The 25,606-nt window shown below is 40.1% G+C and overlaps 1 protein-coding gene across 1 annotated transcript in view; it reads left to right on the forward strand.

Moving 5' to 3' along the window:
- Positions 1-24,574, forward strand: part of BMS1 (BMS1 ribosome biogenesis factor) — a 37,243-nt gene extending 12,669 nt beyond the window's left edge. The window contains 18 exon segments of the mRNA XM_021006128.2: positions 392-513; positions 875-1,071; positions 1,461-1,600; positions 2,475-2,959; positions 2,962-3,267; positions 3,426-3,527; positions 4,091-4,248; positions 7,163-7,244; positions 8,465-8,559; positions 14,807-14,965; positions 17,489-17,677; positions 19,164-19,344; positions 19,791-19,849; positions 20,577-20,699; positions 21,812-21,959; positions 22,475-22,650; positions 23,084-23,245; positions 24,046-24,574. Of these exon segments, the coding sequence (XP_020861787.1) occupies positions 392-513; positions 875-1,071; positions 1,461-1,600; positions 2,475-2,959; positions 2,962-3,267; positions 3,426-3,527; positions 4,091-4,248; positions 7,163-7,244; positions 8,465-8,559; positions 14,807-14,965; positions 17,489-17,677; positions 19,164-19,344; positions 19,791-19,849; positions 20,577-20,699; positions 21,812-21,959; positions 22,475-22,650; positions 23,084-23,245; positions 24,046-24,285 (3,124 nt within the window). The 3' untranslated portion in view covers positions 24,286-24,574.
- Positions 24,575-25,606: the final 1,032 nt, after the last annotated feature.

Consider the following 25,606-nt stretch of genomic DNA (forward strand, 5'->3'; position numbering starts at 1 on the left):
GGGAATTCATTTTCATTTCCTATAGTACTGTTTAAAAGCATTTTGCCCTAGGTTTCTGGTGGGTAGAGAAAGAGCTCAGTCACTCTATTGTGGAAGCACTTGACAAAGGAGATTGGTGAAAGGTGGCACAATGCTTTGACCCCTTAGGAGCAGAAGGCTTGAAAGCAAAGAGCACCACAGAATTTGGAGTCAGATGTTTCTTTGAGAATGTCTAATATACCCTCTTCTCTCTGCAGAGAAGGACACTGCGGACTGTAGAGAAATTGATTAGCCCAAGGTAGTAAATAGGAGAACTAGGTTTAAGGTCTTTGACTGCCAAATTCTGTGCTCTTCCTATAACATCACTATACTCAGAAGAGGCATCCTAATCTTAATTTTTTTTCCCTCCCAGGATGGAAGATTTGACTAATCCAGAAGATATTCGAATGAATATCAAGTGTGACAGAAAGGTGTCTATTTATGGTTATTTAAGAGGAGCACACCTGAAAAATAAAAGCCAAATTCATATGCCAGGTACCCTGTCTTGCTCTATTGTAGTATTACTTTGAGAACACTTTGGGGCAAAATAATTTCTTAGGAAAACTAAAGATAATGATAAATAAATATCCCAAAACATAATGGGTGCTTAAAAACATTTGTTGAATTAGAATAGTCTTTCTGATGTTTGAAGAAAAAAATAATCTTAATTCAATGAAACTTTTTCTTCTGTACTTAATGACAGGCGGACCCTTTAACCTAGAAAAGGTTTTTTTCCTAGTGGTATTTATTACAATTGTTTTATCTGTTTGGCTTTTTAAAAGCACTTAAGTTTTGAGTGTAGACTGATTATTTTTTGTGTAAATGCTGGTGTCTTTCCTTTTGCTTTGTATCATAGGTGTAGGAGATTTTAATGTGAGTGATGTCAGTTTTTTGCCAGACCCTTGTGCTCTTCCAGACCACCAAAAAAAACGAGGTTTAAATGAGAAAGAGAAGTTGGTTTATGCACCTCTATCTGGAGTTGGTGGTGTGTTGTATGATAAGGATGCTGTTTATGTTGATCTTGGGGGCAGTCATGCTTTTCAGGATGAAGAGGTAAGGAAGGACTTTTGCTTTGAGTTTTTCCTCATTCTTTCAGGTGCCATTTTTAAGCAAAGTTTTGTGTTGTTTTGTTTTTAAGGAATTTCATATTTATCTTTTACTGTCTCAAGATGGAATTGTCTTTTTAGCTATTGCTCCTCCTTTGTTAAGCTTTCTTTATAGTTTTGAGGGGTAAAAGTTCTTTTTTTTTACTGCCCTTCCATTTTTTTTTTATCCTGGCTGAGGGGGAAATTAGGTTATGTATTATTTATTAGACAATAAACTTTTTGTGATTCAGTCATTTCTCATGTAATTCAAAAAGTTCTTTTAAACCAACAGAATTTTCTTTGTGATCACATGTGCTTTTTATAAAAGTAGTCTTCTGTTCTTGGTTTTATTGACAGGAGGAGTTGAGGCCAACTCACGAGCTGGTCCAGAGCCTTATTTCCACACATTCTACCATTGATGCCAAAATGGCTTCAAGTAAAGTGTCACTTTTCTCAGATTCCAAACCCTTAGGGTTAGAGGAAGTAGAAAACCAGGGGTAAGCTTTCCTTCTGTTTCTTTAGGAGATATATTCTTCTTGTGGCCAGAATAATTGTCAAAGTCTGATTGATTGAACTGTTGCATGATCCCATAAATTTTCTCAAACTTTCTGACCTTGTAGTTCTGTGATAATCAATTGGTGGTGTCGCAATACTTCCTGTGTGTGAATTTAGACACAGAGAATCAATGTGGCCTCGGACCCAAGAAGATCTTGGGTTCAGGTCCTTTCTCTGATATACACTGATTGTGTGTCACTCTGCAAGTGACTTAACTTCTCAGTGGGCTGGGCAGCTCTAGACAGGGGTTCTGAATGAGAGCCATGAACTTGCTTTTTTGTTGTTAATGTTTTTATAAGTTGTATTTCACTATAAATGAAGTAGTTTCTAATCCTATGTATTTTATTTTATGCATTTAAACATGTTATTCTGAGGAGTCCATGTGCTTCACCAAATTCTCAAAGTCCATGACACAGAAAATATTCAGAACCCCTGCTCTGATACTTTTACTTTTAGAGAATGTGCCAGCTGGCATTGGTAGAGTAAGTTTCTTCATTCAGGAGTTCCCTCTATGAATGAAATCCTAGGTCCAGGCCCTATCCTCTATCTCCTATCCCTATCCTGTGGATTTCAACTGTTGTGTTTCTTGTGAGAATCTGTGTTCATGGAGAGTTCAAAGTTTATTCTATTTGTGGAAGTTACTAGCTAAGTACAAGTCTATTGGCCTTAAGCCGATCATAAATCATTTTTATGTAGAAAGTGATGCATGATGTGGACTCACTAGTGCTGTTTATGCATGTTCATGGAAAGTGTTAACAGTTCCTATCTAACTAGTTCTGTGCAAATAAGTTGCTGTACACTTGCTTGGGAATACAGGTTTCTGATGCCAGAAGAAGAGAGACAAATAGACCCTCAAACTGGTCGAGTTCGTCGGAAAGCAATCTTTGGAGGTGAGGAAAATGAGGATGAAGATAGTGATGGCGATGATGATGATGATGGTGATGGTGAAGATGAAGAAATGCCTGAGGAGGAAACAGTGGGAAATGATTCTAGTGATGATGAAGAAAATGAGGAGGAATCTGATAATGAATTTCCCGGTAAAGAACAGACCATTAGGAGAATCAAACGTCCCAAGCTAGAGGAGATGGAAGAAGATGTGCAGATGGATCTGCCTGCATTTGCTGATAGTGATGATGACCTTGAGAGGAGCTCAGGTGAGGAAGGGGAATCTCAGGAAGCTGATGAAAGCAGTCAAGAAGAGGAGTCATCTGAAGAAGTAGAGAGTGATGAGGAACTCTCTGAGTCAAAGGCTGTCAGAGAGGCTGCTGATAAACTGTCCCCAGAAAGTCCCCAACTAACCAGAGTCTGGAGAAGGCTTCAGTTGTGAAAGCAGCCCTCACCACTACGGACTCCGGTCATTGTACAGCTGAAGAGGCATTTGCATCAGATGCAGAATCTGAAGAAGAGTCTTCTCTTGATTCACTGGAAGAAGGTTCAGGAACAGAACAAGGCGCTAAGAAAAGGCTTCTGAAGTGCCAGCATCGCCAAGGTGAGGGCGTTCACCAGATGGAGTCCAAGGACTTAAAAGATGAGAGTGTTGAGGTGGAAGATTTGTTGAAAGAAGAGGAAGAATATAATGAGGAGGTTGACTTTTCCACAGAAACTGCAGGTATGTTTGAGAAGTTTTTAATACTGAGCTTCCTTGTCTCATCTAATCAAATGAGAACTGGCTTTTGCTGGCCTTGTTGAGGATGAAAAGATGATGATCATACAAGCTTGGAGAGCCGAAGGCTGAAAGGACATTGACGGTTGTGTTTGTGCTTCTAGGTGCTCTCAAGTGGAAGGAAGATCTTTCCAGAAAGGCCGCTGAGGCCTTTTTGAGGCAACAGCAGGCAACTCCCAACCTTCGAAAGCTTATTTATGGGACAGGTACGGCAAAAAACCAAACAGCTGGTCAAGAGCCAGCAGTCTGTTAGCTTACTAGCATGTTGGCTTCCCAAAGTGGTGATGAGAAATGAGGCTGGAGTTTTGTTTTGGGGAGGGGTAGTTCATAACCATAGATACTGACTACTGGGTAAATTAGTGGCTTTTCATGATCTTTTTTCTGGTGTTTCATATTTGATAAATGGGTTAAAATGATTGCTGTCTTTTGTTTTCATACCACTTGCATTTCAGAATAGCCATTTCTCCTGCCACACACACACTTAGAATAGAAAAGAAGGGGAGAAGGAAAGCCCTTTTTTTATTTTTAAGTATTTTATAATCAACTCATAAGAATTATTTTTAGTGACATGAGATAGCATTTTCCAGGTGGCAGTTTTGAAGCAAAGAAAAAGTGAATGACTGGCTTGGATTTTAGGGCTGAAAATTCCCGGGAAAAATTAGAACTCAGAGCTTCTGGGTGTTTCACTTTTGTCTTACCTGTGGTAAGTTCTTGCCCTTGAAGGTGGTGACTATGGAGATGTAATGCTCTTCATACCTTTCCCCTTTAGTGGCCGAGGAGGATGATGATGAAGAAGGTGAGGAGAGTGAAGAGCTTGGAGGCTTGTTCCGTGTCAGCCGGCCAGACAAAGAGTCCAAGCGAAAGGCTGACTCTTTGGACTGTTCCAAGTTTCCCGTGGAAGCACCACAAGATTGGGATTTAGAGGAGGTAAGGCATATAGGAGGGCAGACCAGTCTCCGTACTTTGTTGTTGGAGACACCTGGCTCTTCCTGGAAATTGATTGGTTTGTACTCTGCTTAGTTGAACATGGATCCTTCTTATCTATGGAGGGTTCAGTGAATATTGAGTATAATATTGTTGCAGGTTGAACCATTATGCCTGTGGATATACCACTCATCCTTAAAGGGGAGGTGTTTTGTTAACTTTGTGGGGGGTGCCAGGAATTCTCTTTAGGACCACTGATTCTGATTCCTAACCTTTTGGGTCATGTGTCAGTTTTGCAAGGATCAGCCTGACTCTCATTTAGGGAGGCTCACTCCCAGTTTGGCATTGATGTGATGAATTGTTTAATCAAGGCAACTCTCAAAACCCATCTGCCAAGCTCTAAGGGGTTGTGATCTCTGTTAGTGGAAGCCATAGCTTTGTGAAAAGTATACATTTGACACCATTTCATTTTCCCATTTTTCAATTATACGTGGAGATCTGTGGAATATTGAGTTAGAATGGACCTTAGTAATCAGATAATCCATCTGCCTCATTTTATAGCTACGGAAACTGAGGACCAGAGAATTTAAGTGAATCTTAATAGCCAGCAGGGCAAAAAATGAAAAAAACCTGCCTGTAAAATTGAGAAGGGTGGGCTAGAAATTCTTAAGGTCTAGCTTTTTTTTTTTTCTTTTTAGGCAGTTGGGGTTAAGTGACTTGCCCAGGGTCACACAGCTAGTAAGTGTCAAGTGTTTGGTCCGAGGCCAGATTTGAACTCAGGTCCTTCTGACTTCAGAGCCGGTGCTCTATTCACTGTGCCGCCTAACTGCCCCCTAGGCCCAGCTTTAAAATTTATGATTCTGTAATTCTTGAGTTTTCTAGATAGATGACTATCTAGATAGATAGACTATCCCTCTCTGACTTTAGTTTGAATATCTCTGAATGGAAATTGTCTGTGTTGTAAAGATCTGTGTTTTTACCTTAAAGTTTTCTTGTCTGTGCAACTTTTTTTGGCCATGAACATTTAAAAGAAGTTTGTCTAATATTTACTACAAAATGTGAATAGCAGCAGTGTAGCTCTTAATATCTGCAATTAATACAAATTGACAGGAAAATCAGTAGCGTGCCCCCAGTGTAGTTAAGACTCATATGCACCTTTGGTTGACTGTGCATATATAAAGATGGTGGGCCCTTCCTAGATGGAAATGTGAGGATACTGGACAAAATGTATTAATGGCATTCTCTAGGCTGGCTGCTTTGATATGTAGTTTAGCAAGAAAATAAGAGATTAGAATTCTTAATTTCTGTTGTAAATAAAGTAATTACAAGTAGTAATGAAACCTGTTGACTGTAGAGTTTGATTGGACCCAAGTTTGAACCTTCTTTTAAAACAGTATCAGCAGAGTTACTTTCTCTAATTTGGAAAGCCTCTATTTAAATTTTCTCTCCTATACACCTATAGCTTCATTGTTGGAAATAACAGCTTAGGCTCTGATTAATGCTGTTGTTTTCCCTGTTATTAATCTTTAATTAATTATTATCCCTATTATTAAGCTTTTCAGTTAGGTGAAGTGTAGTAATTGTGGTTAGAACCTGGGCTTGGTGGCATTGGAATCTCCTCAGTCTGGGGGAGCTTAACCAGGAGTTCAAACAGACCCAAAGGATTAAACAGACTTTGGTGGCTTGAACATGGGAACATGACCAGCATTTGGTTATTTTAGAGAACTAAGGAAGAAAAGTCTGAAGGTTGGCTCAGAACTTGGAGGTGAAAGAATCCATGGGAGAAAGGATGAGTGAGATGTAGATTCCAAACCAAGTCCGTGATTCTCTCTAGGAATGGGCAGGACAGGCAAACAGCAGAGTTGAGCTGGTTAATACTGGCGTTGTGTTGTAGTAGAGCTAGTCATAGGGATGCTAAGGTTTAGAGATAGGAAATTCAATCCCCGTGGTACCCAGTAGGGAAGTTAAGGAGCAGCCCAGTTTCTGGGGGACTGAGCTGGAAGGGAAGGGACAAAATCACAGGCTAACCAAGGGGGAACCTAATTACTTGGGCTCGAGGTAGGGCTTCAGTCAACTGTAAAATTAACCCTGAAATTTTAAGTTGCAGTTATAAGAACAAGCTAGTTTCTGAGGTACAGCTGGACTTAAAGGTAACAGTTAATTGGGCTGTTTTGTTTAGAATAGGAGTTTGTGTTCATGACTTAAAATCCTTCCCCCCCAATAATTCCATTTCACTATGAATTTTTGTTTGTTTAGTTTTGTTTTGTGTTTCTGTGATTCTGTGATTTTGTTTGGTTTTGGTTTTTAATGTATTTAAAAACTTTTTGAGTAAGAGTCCATAATAGTCTTCATCACACTGCCTTGGGGGAACTGGGATACACAAAAAAGACTAAGAGCCCCTGGTTTAAAGGAATGCTGGAGCAGGTGTGAAAAATGCCTTTGCAAATTTTCCTTGTTGAAATTAAATGAGAATAAGAAAAATATGGGAGGAAAAGTTTCAAAATTTATTATCAAGCTCTTAATGATTGGGATTTGAAGTGTAGCAAGGACACTTTTCTTTGTGTTGTCTGTGTGACACTGTGATCTTGGAGAAATTGAGGGAATGATAGCATTACCATACTCTGATGCCAGCTTGAGTAAGTCATTTAACATCCCTCTGCCTCAGTTTCCTCCATTCAGTGGGCTAGCTTCTTCCCTCCTTGCTGTCTAGGGTCACTGGCTCCCTATTGAGCTCTGTGCTTGAGGCAGTCATCAAAGAGAAACAGCCTTTAAGACAAATGGGAGTAGATGTCAGATTGCTTGGGAAAGTAAGAGCCAGAGGCAGATGTAAACCATACTACTGTTTGGTAGGTAGAAAGTTTATGTGAAATGTTAGGCACCCATGTTCTAAATACTGATTTTTGTTTTTTCATGTGAGGTGATGAACAATATTCGAGATTGCTTTGTGACTGGAAAATGGGAAGCAGATAAAGATGCACAGAAACTTTTGGATGACGATGGTAAGTAAGCAAATACCTACTTCTGTTTGGGGTGTTGACATCTAGAAAATGTTTTCATGCAGTTATCTCACTTGAAAAGTCAGTGACTTTGCAAAACTGCTTCTCTATCGTATTTTAAATCATTGACAGTCTGAAATTTCTTGTCTATGCCTCTACTGAGCTCTGAGCCCAGTGACCAGGACTGATTTGGCTCTTTCGTTAATCAGTCATTCTAGCATCTATTGAGCACCTACCTCTTCAGTACCAGGTACTGGGCTGAGCTGAAAAGATACAGAGATAAGAAAGGAACATTCCCTGCTTTCATGAAGCTTACGTTCCAATGAAGGAGACAACATGTATGCATGTACTGCAGATGCATACAGTCAAATACAAGATAATCTTGGAGGGGAAAGCCAGCAAAAGACATTCCTGAAGTGCAGGTTGGACCATGTCACACCACACATATCCTACCTCCTAACTAGAACAACTCAGTTACCCTTAGGATCAATTATAAACTCCCTTGCTTGGCATTATTTAATGTTCTTTACAACCTGGTCCCTTCATACTTTTCCAGTATACTTGCTAGTGATTTCTTGCTGCCAAAGCTGGTGGCGTTTTTTCAGGCCTTCTCCTTTACCCCTTACCACTCTCAGTATTATTGACTTCTTCTCAATGCACTCTTTCCTTTTTCTTTGTAAAACCTTCTTTACACCTCTTAGTGCAAAGGTTCTTAATGTGGAGTCTGTGTCTGTGAACATTTAAAAAAAATTTCATAATCTATTCCAGTATACTTGAGTTTTCTTTATAATCCCCTCTGTTTTATTTTATGCATAAAAAACCATTCTAAACGGGTCCATAGGCTTCACCAGACTCTAGAAGGGACCATGACACACGAAAAGCGGAGATCCCTGCCTTAGTTGGCAGTGTTTTTTGCCCCCCCATGAATTGCTTTCTCTGTGTGCCAGTTATATTCCTCCTGTCAAATGACTGTAAACTCTTTGAGGAGAAGGACGGCTGTATTTTTGTCTTCTTGTTCATGGTGGGTGCTTAATAGATGGTGACTTGTAGTTGTTGAAGAAGGCAGAGAATGCAGAACTCTGTCTGGCAAATGAAAGAGGAAAAATGGGGCATGTTTCTATATAGTGGCTCTTGAGAGAAAAGTGTCAGGTGGCAGGGGCTTAGTCTGAAGTATGTGGAATTGTGGGTTTCACAATAGTCCTTCGATGGTTCTTTTTTTACAGAAGAGCTCTATGGTGACTTTGAAGACCTGGAGACTGGGGATGTGCACAGGGGAAAATCTGCTGAGCCAAAGGAGGAAGACAAGGAAGAGGAGAAGGTATGCTTTGATCACTTTTCAGATGTGGCCCACTCCCTAGCACACAAACCCCTCATGTAGAAAAAAGATTTACTGTCTCTGTGGCCAGGGGAGAGGCAGGGTGCCAGATTGGACCTTCCCCTGTTTACTAAAAAAATGGGGGTTAAAGCGGGAATTTTCTGAACATTTTTTTTTCGGTGTTTTATTTTTTATTTTTCCCTAGTTACATGTAAAAACAATTTTCAACATTGGTTTTTAAAACTTTGAGCTCCAAATCTTCTCCTTCCTTTCCTCCCCACTCCCCACTCCTGTTGAAAAGGCAAGGAATTCGATATAGGTTATACATGCATAGTGATGCAAAATATATCCATAATACTTATGTTGTGAAAGAAAACAGACAAAAAACTCAAGAAAAATAAAGTAAAAAAAGTATGCTTCAATCTGTGTTCACACATCATTAGTTCTTTCTTTGGGAATGGATAGCATTTTTCATCATTAAGTCCTTCAGAATTGTCTTGGATTGTTGTGTTGCTGAGAAAAGCTAAGTAAGTTATTCATAGCTGACCATCTTACAATATCGCTGTTACTTTGTACACAGTATATTTCATTTTGCATCAGCCTGTGCAAAACTTTCCAGGTTTTTCTGAGGGCATGTTATAGTACAATAGTATTCCATCATAATCACATACCACAACTTGTTCAGCTGTTTCCCAGTTGATGGGCATCCCTTCAACGTCTAATTCTTTGCCCCCAGAAATGAGCTGCTATAAATATTTTTGTATCTGTAGGTCCTTTCCCTTTTTTTTTTTCATCTCTTTTGGAATACATACCTAATGGTGGTATTGCCAGGTCAAAGGGTATGACTGGTTTTATAGCCCTTTGGGCATAGTTCCAAATTTCTCTCTAAAATGATTAAATCCGTTCACAGCTCCACCAACAATGCATTGTCTCATTTTTCCCACATCCTTGCCAAGATTTGTCATTTACCTTTTGTGTCCTGTTAGCCAATTTGATAGGTATGAGGTAGTACCTGAGAATTGTTTTAATTTGCATTTCTCCAGTCAGTAGTGAGAGTATTTTTTCATATGGCTATAGATAGCTTTGATTACTTCATGTGAAAACTGATCATATCTTTTGATCATTTATCAACTGAGGAATGGCTCTTATTTTTATAAATTGAACTTAGTTCTCTATATGTTTGAGAAATGAGGGCTTTATCAGAGAAACTTGCTTCAAAACTTTTTTTAGTTACTATTACTAACTGTATTTCCCTCTATCCTATCCCCCCGTTCATTCTATTCTTTCTCTCCTTTCACCCTGTCTGTCCTCAAAAAGGTTTTGCCCCACCCTTCTCTTATCCCCTTCCCCTCCTTTCCTGTAAAGATAGATTTCTGTACCCAGTTGAGTGTGTATGTTATTCTCTCTTTGAGCCAGTTTTGAAGAAAGTAAGGTTCACTCACTCCCTCTTGCTTCTCCCCTCTTCAATTCCAAAAGCTTTTTCATGCCTCTTTTTTTTCCCCCACCCTTTTAAAAAAATTTATTTAAATATTTATTTTTAGTTTTCAGCATTCACTTCTACAAGATTTTGAGTTACAAAATTTCTCCCCATCTCACCCCTCTTCTCACCCCAAGATGGTGTGCATTCTGAATACCCCTTCCCCTAATCTGCACTTCCTTCTATCACCCCTGCACCCCTGGCTTTCTCCTATCTCCTTCCCCTTCTATTTTCCTGTAGGGCAGGATAGATTTGTATACCCCATTGCCTGTATATTTTATTTCCCAGTTGCATGTGAAAACAGTTTTTAACATTTATTTTTAAAATTTTGGGTTCCAAATTCTTTCCCTTCCTCCTCCCCACCCACCCTCATTGAGAAACCAAGCAACTTGATACAGGTTATACATGTGTAGTCATATAAAACACTTCCGTAGTAGTCATGTTGTGGAAAACTATTTCCCTTCATCCTGTCCTGCCTCCTGTTTATTCTCTTCTCTCTTTTGACCCTGTCTGTCCTGAGAAGTGTTTGCTTCTGATTCCCCTTTCCCCGAATCTGCCCTCCCCTCTGTCGTGTTCCAAACCCTCCGGTCCCTTATGTAGAAGCTGCTAAATCTTGTGTTATCCTGATTGTGTTTCCACAGTACTTGATTTGTTTCTTTCTGGCTGCTTGCAGTAGTTTCTCCTTGACCTGCAAACTCTGGAATTTGGCTACAATATTCCTAGGAGTTTTCCTTTGGGGATCTCTTTTAGGAGGTGATTGGTGGATTCTTTGAGTTCTATTTTGCCCTCTGATTCTAGAATATCTAGAACAGTTTTCCTTGATAATTTCTTGGAAGATGATGTCTAGGCTCTTTTTTTGATCATGGCTTTCAGATAGTCCAGTAATTTTTAAATTCTCTCTCCTGGATCTGTTATCCAGGTCAGTTGTTTCTCCAGTGAGATACTTCACATTCTCTTCTCTTTTTTTATTCTTTTGGTTTTGCTTTACAATGTATTGGTTTCTCATAAAAGTCACTATCTTCCAATTGCTCTATTCTAATTTTTAAGGAATATTTTCCTCAGTAAGCTTTTGGACTTCCTTTTCCATTTGGTCAATTTTGCTTTTTAAGGTTTTCTTCTCATTGGCTTTTTGGACCTCTTTTGTCATTTGGGTTAGGCTATTTTTTAAGGTGTTATTTTCTTCAGTATTTTTTTGGGTCTCCTTTAGCAAGCTGTTGATTTGTTTTTCATGATTTTCTTGCATCACTCTCATTTCTCTTCTCAGTTTTTCCTCTGCTTCTCTTACTTGTTCTCAAAATCCTTTTTGAGCTTTTCCATGGCCTGGGAGGGATTCATATTTTTCTTGGAGGCTTTGGATGTAGGAGCTTTGACTTTGTTGTCTTCTTCTGGTTGTGTCTTTTGATCTTCTTTGTCACCAAAGGAAGATTCTATGGTCTGACTTTTTGCGAAGTTTTGCTCATGTTCCCAGGTAATTACTTGACTTTTAAACTCTTTGTTAAGGTAGAGGTCTGCTTCCAATGCGGAGAATGTACTGTCCCAAGCTTTGGGGTTTTGTACAGTTGTTTTCAGAGATACTTCTAGGGACTTGTAAATTTTCAGTTCTTTCAAGGTGGTATGATGAGGGGTGAGGTGTTTACTCCTTTTCTGGCCTGTGCTCTGGTCTGTGGGTGACCACAAGCACTCCTTTCTGTCCTGGAACTGTGAGGAGGATTCGCTGTGCACTGCCACTACAAGCTCCACCATGCCAGTGCTCCTTCTCACCCCAGGAGATGCTACCCAGAACCGTGACCCAGGTCCAAGCACAGGCAAAGCAAGATATTCCTGCCTCAGCACCAGCAAAGAGATCCCTGAAATCCCTCTCTGATCAACCACTCGATTCCTCCTCCCTTTAGAGAGCTCCAGAAGCAGCCACCGTCCTGGGGCAGCACTGGGACTGGGGCTGGGACTAAGTCTCTTTCTCACCACGCTCAGAGACTTTTCCTATTGATCTTCTAAGTTGTCTTTGGTGTTTGTGATTCAGTCCTCTGAGGCCTGTTCCAGGTTTGCTGAGCCCTGGTCTTTGCCTGCTCGCCCACACAGAACTGAGCTCCTCTCCCAGTCAGGCGGGATAAACTTTTCCAGGCAACCATCCAGACTGTCTTGGGCTGGAAATTTGTTCCACTTTGTCTTTTTGTGGGTTCTGCTGCTCTAGAATTTGTTTAGAGCCATTTTTTACAGGTATGTGGAGGGGTTTGGGCGAGAGCTCAAGCAAGTCACTGCTTTTACTCTGCCATCTTGGGTCCGCCCCTCCTGAACATTCTTGTTGGTTGCTATTACCCTCCATCACTAGGAATTTTTGAATTTATTTTCCTTCATTTGAAGGGAATCAGCCAAAATTACACAGGCAAGAGCCACAAAGTTGATTGTCCTTTAGTCTGATCATTGCTCCTTCTTTTAGTAACTGATTAAATAGCTTAGTCTGGATGAGCTGGTCAGTGGAATGTCGTGAGACTACCCTAACCCCTCTTTGTTTAACATTTTTATAGCAATGTGAAGGAGAAACACAAATGCTACGTTTAACAAATTCATTATGGATGTTAAGGGCATAACAAATCTTGATAGCCTGGAATTAGGAATCACATTCAATAAAATGAAATTTAATGAGATCAAGGCCTTCATTTTCTCATCTATAAAAATGGAGATATTGGATTAGTTGATTTTGAAGGTGTTTTTTAGGTTTGACAGTCCAGGATTCTGAATGTAAAGTCCTATACTTAAGAAAATCAGATATACTACTTTAGACTGTGGGATCTGTAGCTAGGCCTCAGGATTTTTTTAGTTGACTGCAAGCTTAAAATGTCAGTGTGTTGTGTCTGCCAGAAAGCTATTATAGCCTCAGCCTCAGCTTTTGTGATTTCTGAGTGAAGTCTGCCTGCCCTCTCTGTTCTGTGGAAGTCAAACATGCCAGGTCTGGAGCCTTAGTTTAGTTTTACCTTCCACACTTAGAAAAGACGTTGCCAAGTTGAAGCATGCCCAGAGAAGGCGACCTGGAGGATTAAGGGCCTGGGAGCCATGTCATGGGAGGAGGACTTATTAAAGTAATTAGGAATAGGTTAGAGAAGACTGAAGATTGACGTAATAATTGTCTTCAGTTATTTGACAAGCTGTTACATGGGTAGATGTTACAGGGAAGCACATTTTGACTCAGTTTAAGGGAACACTTTGTAACAATTAGAACTTATCAAAAATGGAATGTGTTGCCAGTGCTGGGAGGAAGTGTTGAGGCAGAGGGTGATTGAGCCCGTGTTTGGAGAGTTGCTGCTTGTCTCTGAACCATAGCTCTTTGGACTCCCAAGATGCTCTGTTTCTAGGGAGCTTCTCAGGAGGGGGGAAATAACCAATCTTAGGTTAGATGTAAATTTCTTTAAAAAAAGAAATCCTCACAAGCAGGTAAGTGAAACAGCATGAAGGAAGAACTGGGGCTTCTGCCTGTGTGTGTCTAGCTGGCTACACACAGGTGTTTTCCAGTCTTTCTGGAGGGTTGGCAGCCATTTTCCATTTGAATTTTGTTCAGTGTCAGAGCTGAATTCACTTAATGCAGATTTTGTAAATCGCATTTAGGCTTTTTTGCCTTGTTCTCTGTCTGCCATTTGATACAGGTTTTCCTCTATTTCTTTGACATTTTCATTGTTTCCTTTAGTAGACTGATATTCCATTGTAGTCACGTACCACTGGTTACTTAGCCATTCCCCAGTAGTAAGACATGAAGTATCCTTTATTTTGATTTATTTGTTTTGCTGTTACAGATATTCCTGCTGCAAATACCTCTTTACAGATAGATCTTTTCTTGTTATTGGTATCTTCTTTGGGGATATTTAAACCCAAAAGTAGGATTGTTCTGAGCAAACAGTTTTATAACTAGCATGATTCTCAATTAGTTTTCCAGCATGATTGCGCCAGTAGCAAATACATATTTTTTTCTGTACCCCTGTCAACTATGAACTTGTCTGTTTTATCATCTTTGCTCATTAGATAGTGTGGGGCAACCTATTGGTTGTTTTAATTTGCATTTCTCTAGTTACTAGTGATTTTAAGTTCTTGAACTTTCTTTTGAGAGCTGTTTATTCACATCCTTTGACCATTTTATCTTTTGGTGAATAGTTTTAATCCTCAAAATTTGTGTTAATTTCCTTTAGATTTTAGAAAGCAGACTTTGATTATAAGAGCTGTTTTGTGCCAAGATTTATTTCTTATTTCAAGAAAGCAGCTTATGTGAGAAATTCTCAAGTCTTTAACTTAAAACCTTTATTTAGCATTGTAAAATTGAAATCCAAGGGAGAATCAGGGCAAGGGGTTGTGATAGAAAAGGAGAAGGAAAAAGGCATTTGGTGAATCCCTGGAGCAGAGGTTATTGGAGACAGGGGGTGCTGCTGAGGGGTTTGCAAATACTGTGCTTAAGAAAAAAGGGAGAAAGAAGCAGCAATGACCAATTATGCCTTCAGGTAAGTAGTGGTTATCTTACGTTCTTGAAAGATAGTGGGTCAAAAGCTGTCCTGCTCCATGTGCCAGGAAGCTTCGTGCAGTGAGAGACACAGATGTCCGATTTATTAGTTTTTGGAGAATTCAGAAGGGCGCAGGTTTGAGTTGAACCATTTTCACTTCTGCGTTTTTTTCCCTTAGACAGGTAATGTTGTATGGTTGTAAAACCCTGTAATCTGATTTAAGATGAAAACAATCCTAAAGCCTTTTTTAGTTTGGGATTGAGGGTGTTGTTTTTTTTTTCCTTTTTGCCAGGAAGTAGAGGAGGAAGAAGTGCCTAAGGTAGAGGAAGATGCAAAGAAAAAGCGTCTGGAGAAAAAGCGGAAATTGAAAGAATTATTTGATAATGAGTATGATGAAGGAGAAACCACATATTTTGATGATCTGAAGGGTGAAATGCAGAAACAGGCTCAGGTAACCTGTCAGAGTATGTCAGCCCCAGTTATGGATTATAAAGTTCGCAGTTTTTGGAACCAAACTCGTTGTTCCCCCTTTTTCCCCTTTTCAATCCGCCTTGCCCCTTTATCTCTTTTCCTTTGCCTCTGCTTTGTGAATAGGTAAATAGGACTCTGTACAATAGGACTTTAAGTGATCCACTAGGGTGGGCAGGTGATAGAGCTGTGAGTTTGGAAGCAGGAGGCCCTGAGTTCAAATTTGGCCCCAAACACTTGCTAGCTGTGTGACCCTGGGCAAGTCACTTCACCTCTATCTGCCACAGTTACCTTATCTGTAAAATGCGGATAATTAACAACACCTACCTCTCAGGGTTATTATCAGGCTCTAGTAAGATAATGTTTGTAAAGTACTCAGCACAGTGCCTGGCACATAGTAAACACTAAATAAATGTTATTTTGCTTCATCATCATTATTTAAAAAAAACAAAACAACAAAATACATTGTAAGTCATTGGGAGGCTTCGGGATCGAACCCTCCTGTTAGCACACCATTTGCAATAAGTTTCTGGCTCACTCTGGAATTGAGTTTCCTTACATGTAACAGAAGTGTAAGCCAGCTGATCTCTAAGCACTCACCTAGCTCCAACCTGTGATTAGAAGAAGTAATGGAAAACAAGCTCTTCAGAGAGGAAGGACCAGAAGTGGAGGAGGCGCAATGTGGAAGGGGATGTCAGGGATAAAGATTGCTGTCTGCCCAAGAAGTCCGATGGAGGGGCTAAAGCAGATGGTGATAAGTTGTGATGGAGCCACGCACACACAGACAGCTCGGGGCAAGGCCTGCAAACATCTGTAGCTTGAAGGGGGCTTAGTCATGGCTTGCCATTGAGAAGTGTTGTAAGCTTTGGGGTGAGAAGTTAGTCTAAAATCTAGCTCTGAACATTGTTTAATTCACCAAATTCATTAAACATTTATTGAGTATCTTGTCTAGAATCCAGTGCTTGGTACTGGGGGAAAGCAGGTCAGGTCAAGTAGTCACTCAGCAAGCATTTATTAATGGCCAAGGTAAAAGTGCAAAGAATGAAATAATCCCTACTCTGAGTTTGGGTGAGATGGCCTGTCTTCATGGAGCGGAAGTAGAGTGAACTTCCTTTGGTGGCACGCATCTTCTCAGTGAAGTCATCTTCATTAAATTCATTAAGCAGCTGCATTAAATATCTTGTCCTATGTGTGGGAAGATTGCCAGTTTATTTACGTAAATGCAGAGTCAGGAAGAGGCTCATTCTAACCTCTGCCTTGATCTAATCTCCCAGAAGTCTTGTTTGAGCCGTTATGGTGGTCACCAGGCTGTATCAATTAGCCTTTGACATCCATGACAACCACCACAGAATCCTGGGCTAACGTGTTCTTGTGACAGAACATTTGCCGTGTAAATAACTGCCTCCCACTAAGTGGCGAACAAGAGGGTAAACAAGAACAGCAAAACCAAACCTGACAGTTTGACTTGAAACTGTTTATTAAAGCCTGCGTTGCACGAGGTGCACAAGGGCACAGAAACACAAAAGTGGGGAAACCTCAATTCTGTGTCAACAGAAAAGTCAGTGAATAGAAGCTAATTTGAGGAGGGATCGAGGTGGTCCCTGGGCAGAGGCAGGAGGAAGAGTGTGTCAGGCAGCCTGTGTAAAGGCATAGGAACAAGCTTCATCTAAGAGTGGCTGGGTGGGTGGGTTAGTCAGCCAGATTCCAAGAGCTTCAGGAGGGAGGAGGCAATTCAGTACGGACAGTTACTTCTAGGAATTTGGCAGTCATAGGGAAGAGATACATAGTGTGGAAGTTTCAGGGCTTGATGTCATCCAGTGAAGGTTTTTAAAGATAGCGTGGACCTGAGCACATCTTTCATTAGGGAATGGGGATGAGGAGATTGAAAATGTGAGAGGCCATGGTTGATGGGGGTGCTGCAGGCTGGAAATGGGGTAGGAAGGGTAGGGTCGAGAATAGATGGGTTAATGCTGCAAAGAGGACCAGCTGCCCCTTCATGAGAGACTAGAGTAAAAGACAAGAACAAGAGATGATATGGTGGGGAATGAGGCATGGAATGGAGGAGAAAAGGCTAGCACAGATTTTCTCGGTAAGGTAGGAGGGATCATTTTTACTTAGGAGCTAATCTTGAACACATCTATTCTGTGAGTACTTGGCTTGGCAGAGTCACAGAGGGAAAAGAAAGTGCTTCAGAAAGAGTGGAGGCTTTTAGGTAGTTAATAAGACATACTAGAACCACGTTAAAATTTTATACTGAAGAGTGAGAAGAAATATAGATAGTCCCTTTTTAGTCATCCAGATTAGCTGGTCCTTGAAGACCCAAAGACAGCACCCAGATTGTGCTTTGAGGAAAGACATGTATATCACTGTGAGAATACAGTTCTTTTTGGCATTAGGAATAGCACTTGAAGAATTGTGCATGGTTCTTGAATTTCAAAATTACTGATATAGTTTTCACATTTTAAAAATAAAGATAACAGTGTTATGTTCTTTGTCTCACATGTAGCTTAACCGGGCAGAATTTGAGGATCAGGATGATGAGGCCAGAGTTCAGTATGAAGGCTTCCGACCTGGGATGTACATCCGGATTGAGATAGAAAATGTCCCTTGCGAGTTTGTGCTTAACTTTGACCCCCACTACCCAATTGTTCTGGGTGGCTTGGGTAACAGTGAAGGCAACGTGGGCTACGTACAGGTGGGTGTTCTTAGTTCCATGTATTTTTGTCAGTTAAAGCTGCTTGCAGTCTGGCTCCAACCTGCCTTTTTTCCCTTATTTCACATCAGTCCCTTTCATGTGTTCCATATTCTAGCTGTACCAGACTTGAGTCTTGTCTTGAAGTCTCTGTGCATTCCTGTGGGCCATCTCTAGTGCCTGGAACCTACTCCTTCCTCAGTTTCATCCATCAGAATCCTCTTTTGTGGCCATTCAGATTCTGCTACCTCTTCCAAGAAACTGCCTCTAATTCTCTCATTTGAAAGTGATCTTACTTGCTTTAAATTTTCTTTTTAAAATTCCTTTTTTCTCAAAAATTATTCATTTATTTTTATAAGCTTTTATAATATCTTTTCTTTTTCTTTTCTGCCCTCCCTACTCCCCTACTTCTTCCCCCCTCCCCAGTTTGAACAGCTAAAGAAAATAAAAACAAAACCCTCAAAACCAAATATTCACAACCTAGCAAAACAAATCCCCACATCAGCCATGTCCAAAAATCCATGTCTCATTCTGGATTTTAATTCCCAGCACCTCTAGCCAGTGGGTGAGTGTTGTCATTCATCTTCTTGCGGCTTGTGATTATATTAATCCGAGTTCTGAAGGCTTTAAAATCTGTTTTTCTCTGGAATTTTGTCATTGTGTGCATTGTTCTCTGAGTTCTGCTCGCTTCACTCTGCATCAGATCCTAGAGGTCTTCCTAGTTTCTTCTGAAACCATCCATTTTGTCATTTCTTATGGCACAATAATATTCTAGGACAGTCTAGACTAATGTGTTCAGCTATTTATTTCTCAGTAGGTGGGTACCCCTTCCTAGTTTCTGGCTACTGTGAGAAAAGCTACAATAAATATGTTTGTACATATGAGTTCTTTTCCTCTTTCTTTCATCTCTGGAGTGTAGGCCTAATGGTGGTATAGATGAATCAAAATGTATACATGTCTTGATGACTTTTTGATCATAGTTCCAAATTGCTTTCCGGAATGACTGGACAAATTCATGGCTCCTCCAGCAGTGCACTGGTGTGCCTGTTTTTCCGTCTTTTGTTATATTTGCCAGTGTGATAGATACGTAGTAGAACCTCCGAGTTACTTTAATTTGTATTTCTCTAATAATTAGTGATTTGAAACATTTTTTCATGTGGTTATTGGTATATTAGGTTTCTTCTTTTGATAACTTCTTCATATGCACTGATGATTTATCTTTGGGGGAATGGCCTCTTTGTACTTAATATTATACCTATTTTATGTTTATGTTGAAAGATTCCCCTTTCACAGATTCAAAACTCTTTGAGGGCAGGGACTTCATTTTTTATCTCTGTCTTCTTGGTATCAGGTGTAATGCCGTGTATAGAGCAGGTGCATCTTTAAAGTTGAAGTATATTGAATGAAGCTTTAATATATGGAAATTGAAGACTGAGTGGGTTTTTAATTTTTAATGATCCTGATGAATAATTTTTTCTCTTTAATTTAGATGCGTCTGAAGAAGCACCGTTGGTATAAGAAAATTCTTAAGTCTCGGGATCCTTTAATTTTCTCTCTTGGATGGAGGAGGTTTCAAACTATCCCGTTATATCACATTGAAGACCATAATGGGCGACAGAGGCTTCTTAAATACACCCCACAACATATGCATTGTGGAGCAACCTTTTGGGGTAAAATGGTTAGAGTGATTAATCCTCTAGTTAATTTAAACCTTTCAGGTATTAATGTTAGTTTTTCTTCCCCTTTTCTTCCCTTTAAAATTTCATGACACACAACCCTCCATAAGTAATCCTGATTGAAAATTTTATGGGATATGGGAAATATCTAAATGTTTGAAATGACTATAGATTGAGAGAAAAGAATTTGAAGACCCTTTGTTGAGAGCTTAGGAGGATGATTTTACCATCTGAGAGTATGTAGAAGCACTTCTTTCCCTGAGTATGTGGCTTACCTGTCAATTCCTCGGAGGGACAGTGTATGATGAACTGGTTATTGGGGACCTTAGTTGTGCCTCTTGACTGCTGGAGGCATCATGAAATTCCTGACGTCTTCCATGTCTTCTCCCTTCCCCTTTTTGGTTCATGGTTTTTCTTTTCTTTTTTTCATTTACTTTTAGGTCCTATCACCCCACAGGGAACTGGCTTTTTGGCAGTTCAGTCTGTCAGTGGCACAATGGTAAACTCTGAGTCTTACTTGTGTTTGGGAAGCATCTTTAACATGTGGGGTTAATTATAGATTTGGAAAAAAGCTTCTTCAGTGAGGTTTTTTTTACTACATGTGATTTGCCATGCTGTCTTCTCTTATTTCCATTTGCGGGGGTGGGGAGAGATGTAATAAAACTGCATTTCTCTAAAAAAGCAAATAAAGTATACTTTTCATCAGAAATTCTTTTATTTCTTCTGAATAGCTCATTATTAGGTTCTTTCTTAACCATTTTTGTGTCCCCTTTGACACTGGTGAACCCTTTTTAGAATAATGCTTTTAAATGCATTACAAACTATATTAAAATACAGTAATCAAAATAATTTTTAGAAAGCCATGGGCCCAGGGCAGCTAGGTGGCACAGTGGATAGAGCACCAGCCCTGAAGTCAGGAGTACCTGAGTTCAAATCCTGCCTCAGACCAAACACTCGACACTTACTAGCTGTGTGACCCTGGGCAAGTCACTTAACCCCAATTGCCCTTAAAAAAAAAGCCATGGGCCCCCCGAAATTTCTCTCTTGATGGATCTTGGTGGACTTTTTAAAGACTGCTTTAGAAGGAACCCTAAACTTCTTTATTGGCTTAATTTTAGTTCACTGGAGTCTGAGTACCTAATCTTTCCTAGTGATGGTAAATGAAACACAATTCTGTAATAAAACATCAGACCACAAATACTCATTTTTGTTGTTGTCTTTTTTAGACTGATTTCCGGATAGCTGCCACAGGAGTTGTCCTTGACTTGGACAAATCTATAACAATTGTGAAGAAATTGAAGCTAACAGGTTTTCCCTTTAAAATCTTCAAGAACACTTCGTTTATTAAGGTTTGTATGTTCAAGCTAAAGCAAAAATGAAAACGTGCTAAGCAATTCAGTACTGAATGTGAACCAGAAAAGTGATCCTATTTACATTTAAACTTTACAAAGCATTTTAAATTTGTTTGTGCCTGCAAGCATTGTTAGAAGTCTTAAAGGAGTGAATGGAATAGGAAAGAAATAGATTCAAAAAAGTTTGTGTTCTAATCCTGGCCTACTCGATGACTTTTTCACCTTGGACAAGTTCATAGGAACAAAGATTGAGAACTAAAGGAACCTTAGGGGGTCAGTTCTGAGGCCCAGGGAGATTTATCTTTAGGTAAGTAGCCTAACTTTAGGAAGTAGAAAGTACAGTATGTGAATCCAGGGCCTCTGATTCCGACTTCAGTCCTCTTCCTCTTCTACCACACTCATTACTTAGAGTTACTTAGCCTGCCTACACCCCAGATTCTTCATTTGTAAAATTCAGATAATAATATCTGTGTTACTTATGGGAAAGAATTGTGAAAAATCTGATAAATCCGTAGGGGCTCTGCAAATAACCAGAAATTTGAATGTTGGTAGTACATTGCAAGTACATCATGACTTAAAAATGTAGCTAAAGTGAGATGATTATACAAGTTAGAGCCATAAACTGCAGGCTGAAAGTCATCAGCTAATTGGGTGTAGAAGTACAACAGGATCCTCTAGTTTTTATTCATTGGTAAATTTTCGTTCTCAAACGAACTGTGGATTGGGAAGTAGTAAAGAACAAACCTGTGCAATAAATGCCCCTGTTTATTCTTATCTATTAAGTAGATCTTTTTCCTCTCCAGGGTTATCATTTTATAGGACTTTTAATTCTTTGACAGGGACATCTCTTCTTCAGAGGTCTATGCTGTAATGAAGCACAGTAGAATCCCAAGTAGATTAATGAGCACACACACTGTCCTGGTTGCCTACCACTTACCCTAAATATTTCTTTTTTCTTTTGTCAGTTTTATGTTGACTGTGGATTTTGGTTATTTGCATTTTATTCATGTTAAAAAAAAAAACCAACAACAACCTTCTCAATCATTGATTTAAAAGTCTTAGCTAAAGAAGTAGAGGGCATGATTAGTTTTCGATAAAATCACCCACAGGGAATGTTCAACTCTGCCCTGGAAGTTGCCAAGTTTGAAGGTGCTGCAATCCGAACCGTCAGTGGGATAAGGGGGCAGATTAAGAAGGCTCTTCGAGCCCCAGAAGGTGCCTTCAGAGCTACCTTTGAGGACAAGTTGTTGATGAGTGGTAAGTAATTCTCTTCGGGTAATTTACTTTTTATCAATATTCGCTAATTCATGGTAGTTGAGGCCATTATTCAGAAGAGATTTTTAGGGGGCCACTGTGGTTTGAATATGTCATGTTGTATTTTTGCTGTTGATAGGTACAGACTGTGTGGATTCTCTTTGGTTCAAATTATGGTGTCAGTCTTTTAAAATAAAATTTAATAGGGGTTTAATGAGCAGGAATGTTTGATTTATTTTAGTTACACTTCCTGTCTTCTCACAAATTAATTATTCATTAAAATCACAGAGTTATTATGTAAATTATTAGTGCTTTTGCTTCTAGAATATACTGATGGATAGAGGACATATTAATTATTAGATGGTTATGGGGAAGAGACTGTGCCTCACCTCCTTCGTATTCCCTAAAACTCCTGGCATTGTGCCTTGGACCTCGTAAGCTCTGAATAAATGTTTTTTGAGAGAATGAATGAATTTGAGTTTCTTTCATAGATTTAAATAAGAATTTTTCTTTTCTAGATATTGTCTTCATGCGAACCTGGTATCCTGTTTCCATCCCGACCTTCTATAATCCAGTAACATCTTTGTTGAAACCAGTGGGTGAAAAAGATAGTTGGACGGGAATGAGAACAACGGGCCAACTTCGCCTTGCACATGGCATCCGTCTGAAGCAAAGCAAGGATTCTCTGTATAAGGTAATTCATTGCACTTAGAGAATAAAGGTACCAGCAAGCAGTTTGTAATCATTTGTTCTCTTACTTCTTTTCCTCAAATTTTTCAAAGCATTTACATGCCAATATGGTATAAATATTACTATGAACTCTTCCTTAGGGATCCTGATAAATGTTTATTTAAGTTAATTGCTAATAATAATAGAGCATAATCAAAAAATGTCTGCTTCACAAGATTGTGTCTTTGTACTGTCCGTGCTGCCTAATGAAATGTGTGCACATAAGAGATACTCCATAAAAATGGTACACAGATTACTCTTCACTTTATCTGAAGGTGAAATTTAGTGCTTCCCTTAGTAAGGGAAATCCTTTAAGGAGGTTTAAGTGCCAAAGTTTGAAAAAAAACATATTAAACCTGATTTGAAAATATTGTACTGTGTGGCTTTATTTTTTTCAGCCAATAGTGAGGCAGAAGAAGCATTTTAATTCACTGCACATCCCCAAAGCCCTACAGAAGGCCTTGCCTTTTAAGAGCAAGCCGAAAAACCAGGAGAAGGCTGCCAAGGTGCCAAGGGATCGAGTGAGGCCAGCCGTCATCAGAGAGCCTCATGAAAAAAAGGTAGGATGTTGTTATGGTGTACGGTGCATAGCATTCTGATGTTATTTCATGAGGCATTACTTATATTTCCAATGCATCCCCATTTGTGTCTGGGGAAAATCTAGCTTTCTCAGAATTGGGTGAGGAAGATCATCTCTTGCCTCAGAGCAGAGAAAGCTTCCTTGATCTCTTCTAGTCATGTCTGTTATATATGATTCATCAAGGGAAAGAAAGGAGTTTCCAAGATTAAAACAGACTCCTTCTCATTTGGGGATAAAAAGGCAAAAGTATTTCTGTATTTGTAACATCTATGCAAAAAGGGTTCATTCATGCAAATGTGTAGTATTCCTAGGATTCATGAATGTGAGCAGACTGGACTGTTTCATGGTTAGGTGATGTAATTAAGACATTGGATAGAAACCACAGAGATCATTTTTGTTTTGTTTTTTTACCCTTCTATGACTTAGCTTTCCTTAAAGGCAAGAGTTTTGTCTCTTGCTTTAGTTTTATTTCAGGACTAGTTCTAATGGTGCTGACTTATAGTGGTCCAAAGAGTCAAAAGTATTTAGGGAAGCACATACAAGTAAGTACTCTTCATCAGTGTTGTCAGAAAGAGCTACAGAATGCAAAGGAAGTTATAGGAGGTTGTACTTTACCATCGCTTTGTACTTGGTAAAGGTTGACAGTTCAGTTTACTCCCATCTGAACTCTAACTCTAATACACTCGGGTTTGATATCTTGGCTTCTCTGAAACTAAGAGATTGCAAAATGTTCTGAATAAAACGCTGCATTCTGATGGCTTGGGTCTCTCTCTAAATCAGATCTGCTCCCTGCTCACCGCTCTGGGCACAGTGCACAGCTACAAGATGAAGAAGGCCAAGGACAAGCATCGCCAGCAGCATAAAGAGCACATCAAAATGAAGCAGAAGGAGGAGGAGGAGAAACTCAAGCGGCAGAAGGAGGCCAGGAAAAAACTCTTCCGAATTAGGGGCCAGAAGGAGCAAAAGAATGTGAGGTCAAGCCTGAAGGGGGCCGGGGCACTGGAGCAGGTGGCCTTCTGAAGGCTCTGGGCATAGGACCCCTTTTAAGTAGTGGCAGGCTTGAAGACAGCAGGCCAAAGAAAGGCCTGGCTTCCAAGCCAGACTTCTTCCTGGAACTGCCCACAGATCACGTCCAGGAGCAGAGGTGCTGATAGCGTGGTGCGCACTTGGAGCACTTGGAACACGTACAGATAGAAATTGAGATAATTTATGCTTTTGTGAATTGTTTCCTACAATACTTGAGGTATCGCCGTGTAGTCGGGCTCACAGGGCCCACTACATAAAATTATTAAAAGTATGTTCCTGTGAATTGTGGTATAGTCGTCCTCATTGTGGGCAGATGCCTCAGACATTTGGTTTTGAGTAACTGTGTGCCGACCTTGTTTTCTTGACGTGTCCACTACAAGGGAACATCAGCAGCCTTTTTTCCTCTCAAATCCTTGTATTCTGCCAGCCCTTCGGACAGTCTCATTTAGTCCTGCCACGCGGCGTTCTTGACATGAAGCCGTGAAGAAGGCTTGTACCTCAGTGGTTTTAGCGTTCGTGGTGTGCTAGGTGGCATCTGCTAGTGTTAGAGTCTGCTTGTTCAGCTGGGTGGTATCCTCTGGGGAGGCCTGTCTTTCAGAACCAAGAAGCTGAGGGGCGTTGTGGGCAAAGCCACAGAAAGTGAAAGCTTTTCGTCTTAGTGCATTTCTTTTGGAATGATGCCAGCAGCTTACCGTTAAATTCATAGGATGTCCTTAGAAATAACCTGACTGGCACACCCCAAGTCAGGGAAGGAGTTTTGTCTTCTCCTAAGCTTATGATGATAAAACAGGGTGATCTCGGGAGCTAGGCGGAATGTGGGGAGCCAGCGGAGGCGTTCTTGTCTTCTCTCCTCTGCCCAGTTTGCTCGGATAGGGCTGTGTGTGCCCGCTTCCTTTTCATTTCCCGTTGTTTCGTCTACATGGATATCTTCATTTTACCTGAAATGAACACGGAGAATGGTGCTGAATGAGTGCTGTGCCAACAAGCTTCTTTGATGTGATTTGGGGGGTCTGTAGATTACACTGCTCTTTATGTTGGAGGTGAACTTCAGAGCCTTGCCTGTCTGCTTTCTAGTCAATTTGATGTTTACTTTTAACTAGGTCAGACTCCTTAGATTTTATTTCTGACACAATATTTATGTATTTTTTTTTTAGGCAGTTGGGGTTAAGTGACTTGCCCAGGGTCACACAGCTAGTAAGCGTCAAGTGTTTGCTCTGATGCCAGATTTAAACTCAGGTCCTCCTGACTTCAGGGCTGGTGCTCTATCCACTGCACCACCTAGCTGCCCCCTCTGACATAATATTTTAACCAAAAT

The sequence above is a fragment of the Phascolarctos cinereus genome, unplaced genomic scaffold (assembly GCF_003287225.1).
Source record: "Phascolarctos cinereus isolate Bilbo 61053 unplaced genomic scaffold, phaCin_HiC Scaffold_3;HRSCAF=262, whole genome shotgun sequence".
In the NCBI taxonomy this organism is placed as follows: Eukaryota; Metazoa; Chordata; class Mammalia; order Diprotodontia; family Phascolarctidae; genus Phascolarctos; species Phascolarctos cinereus.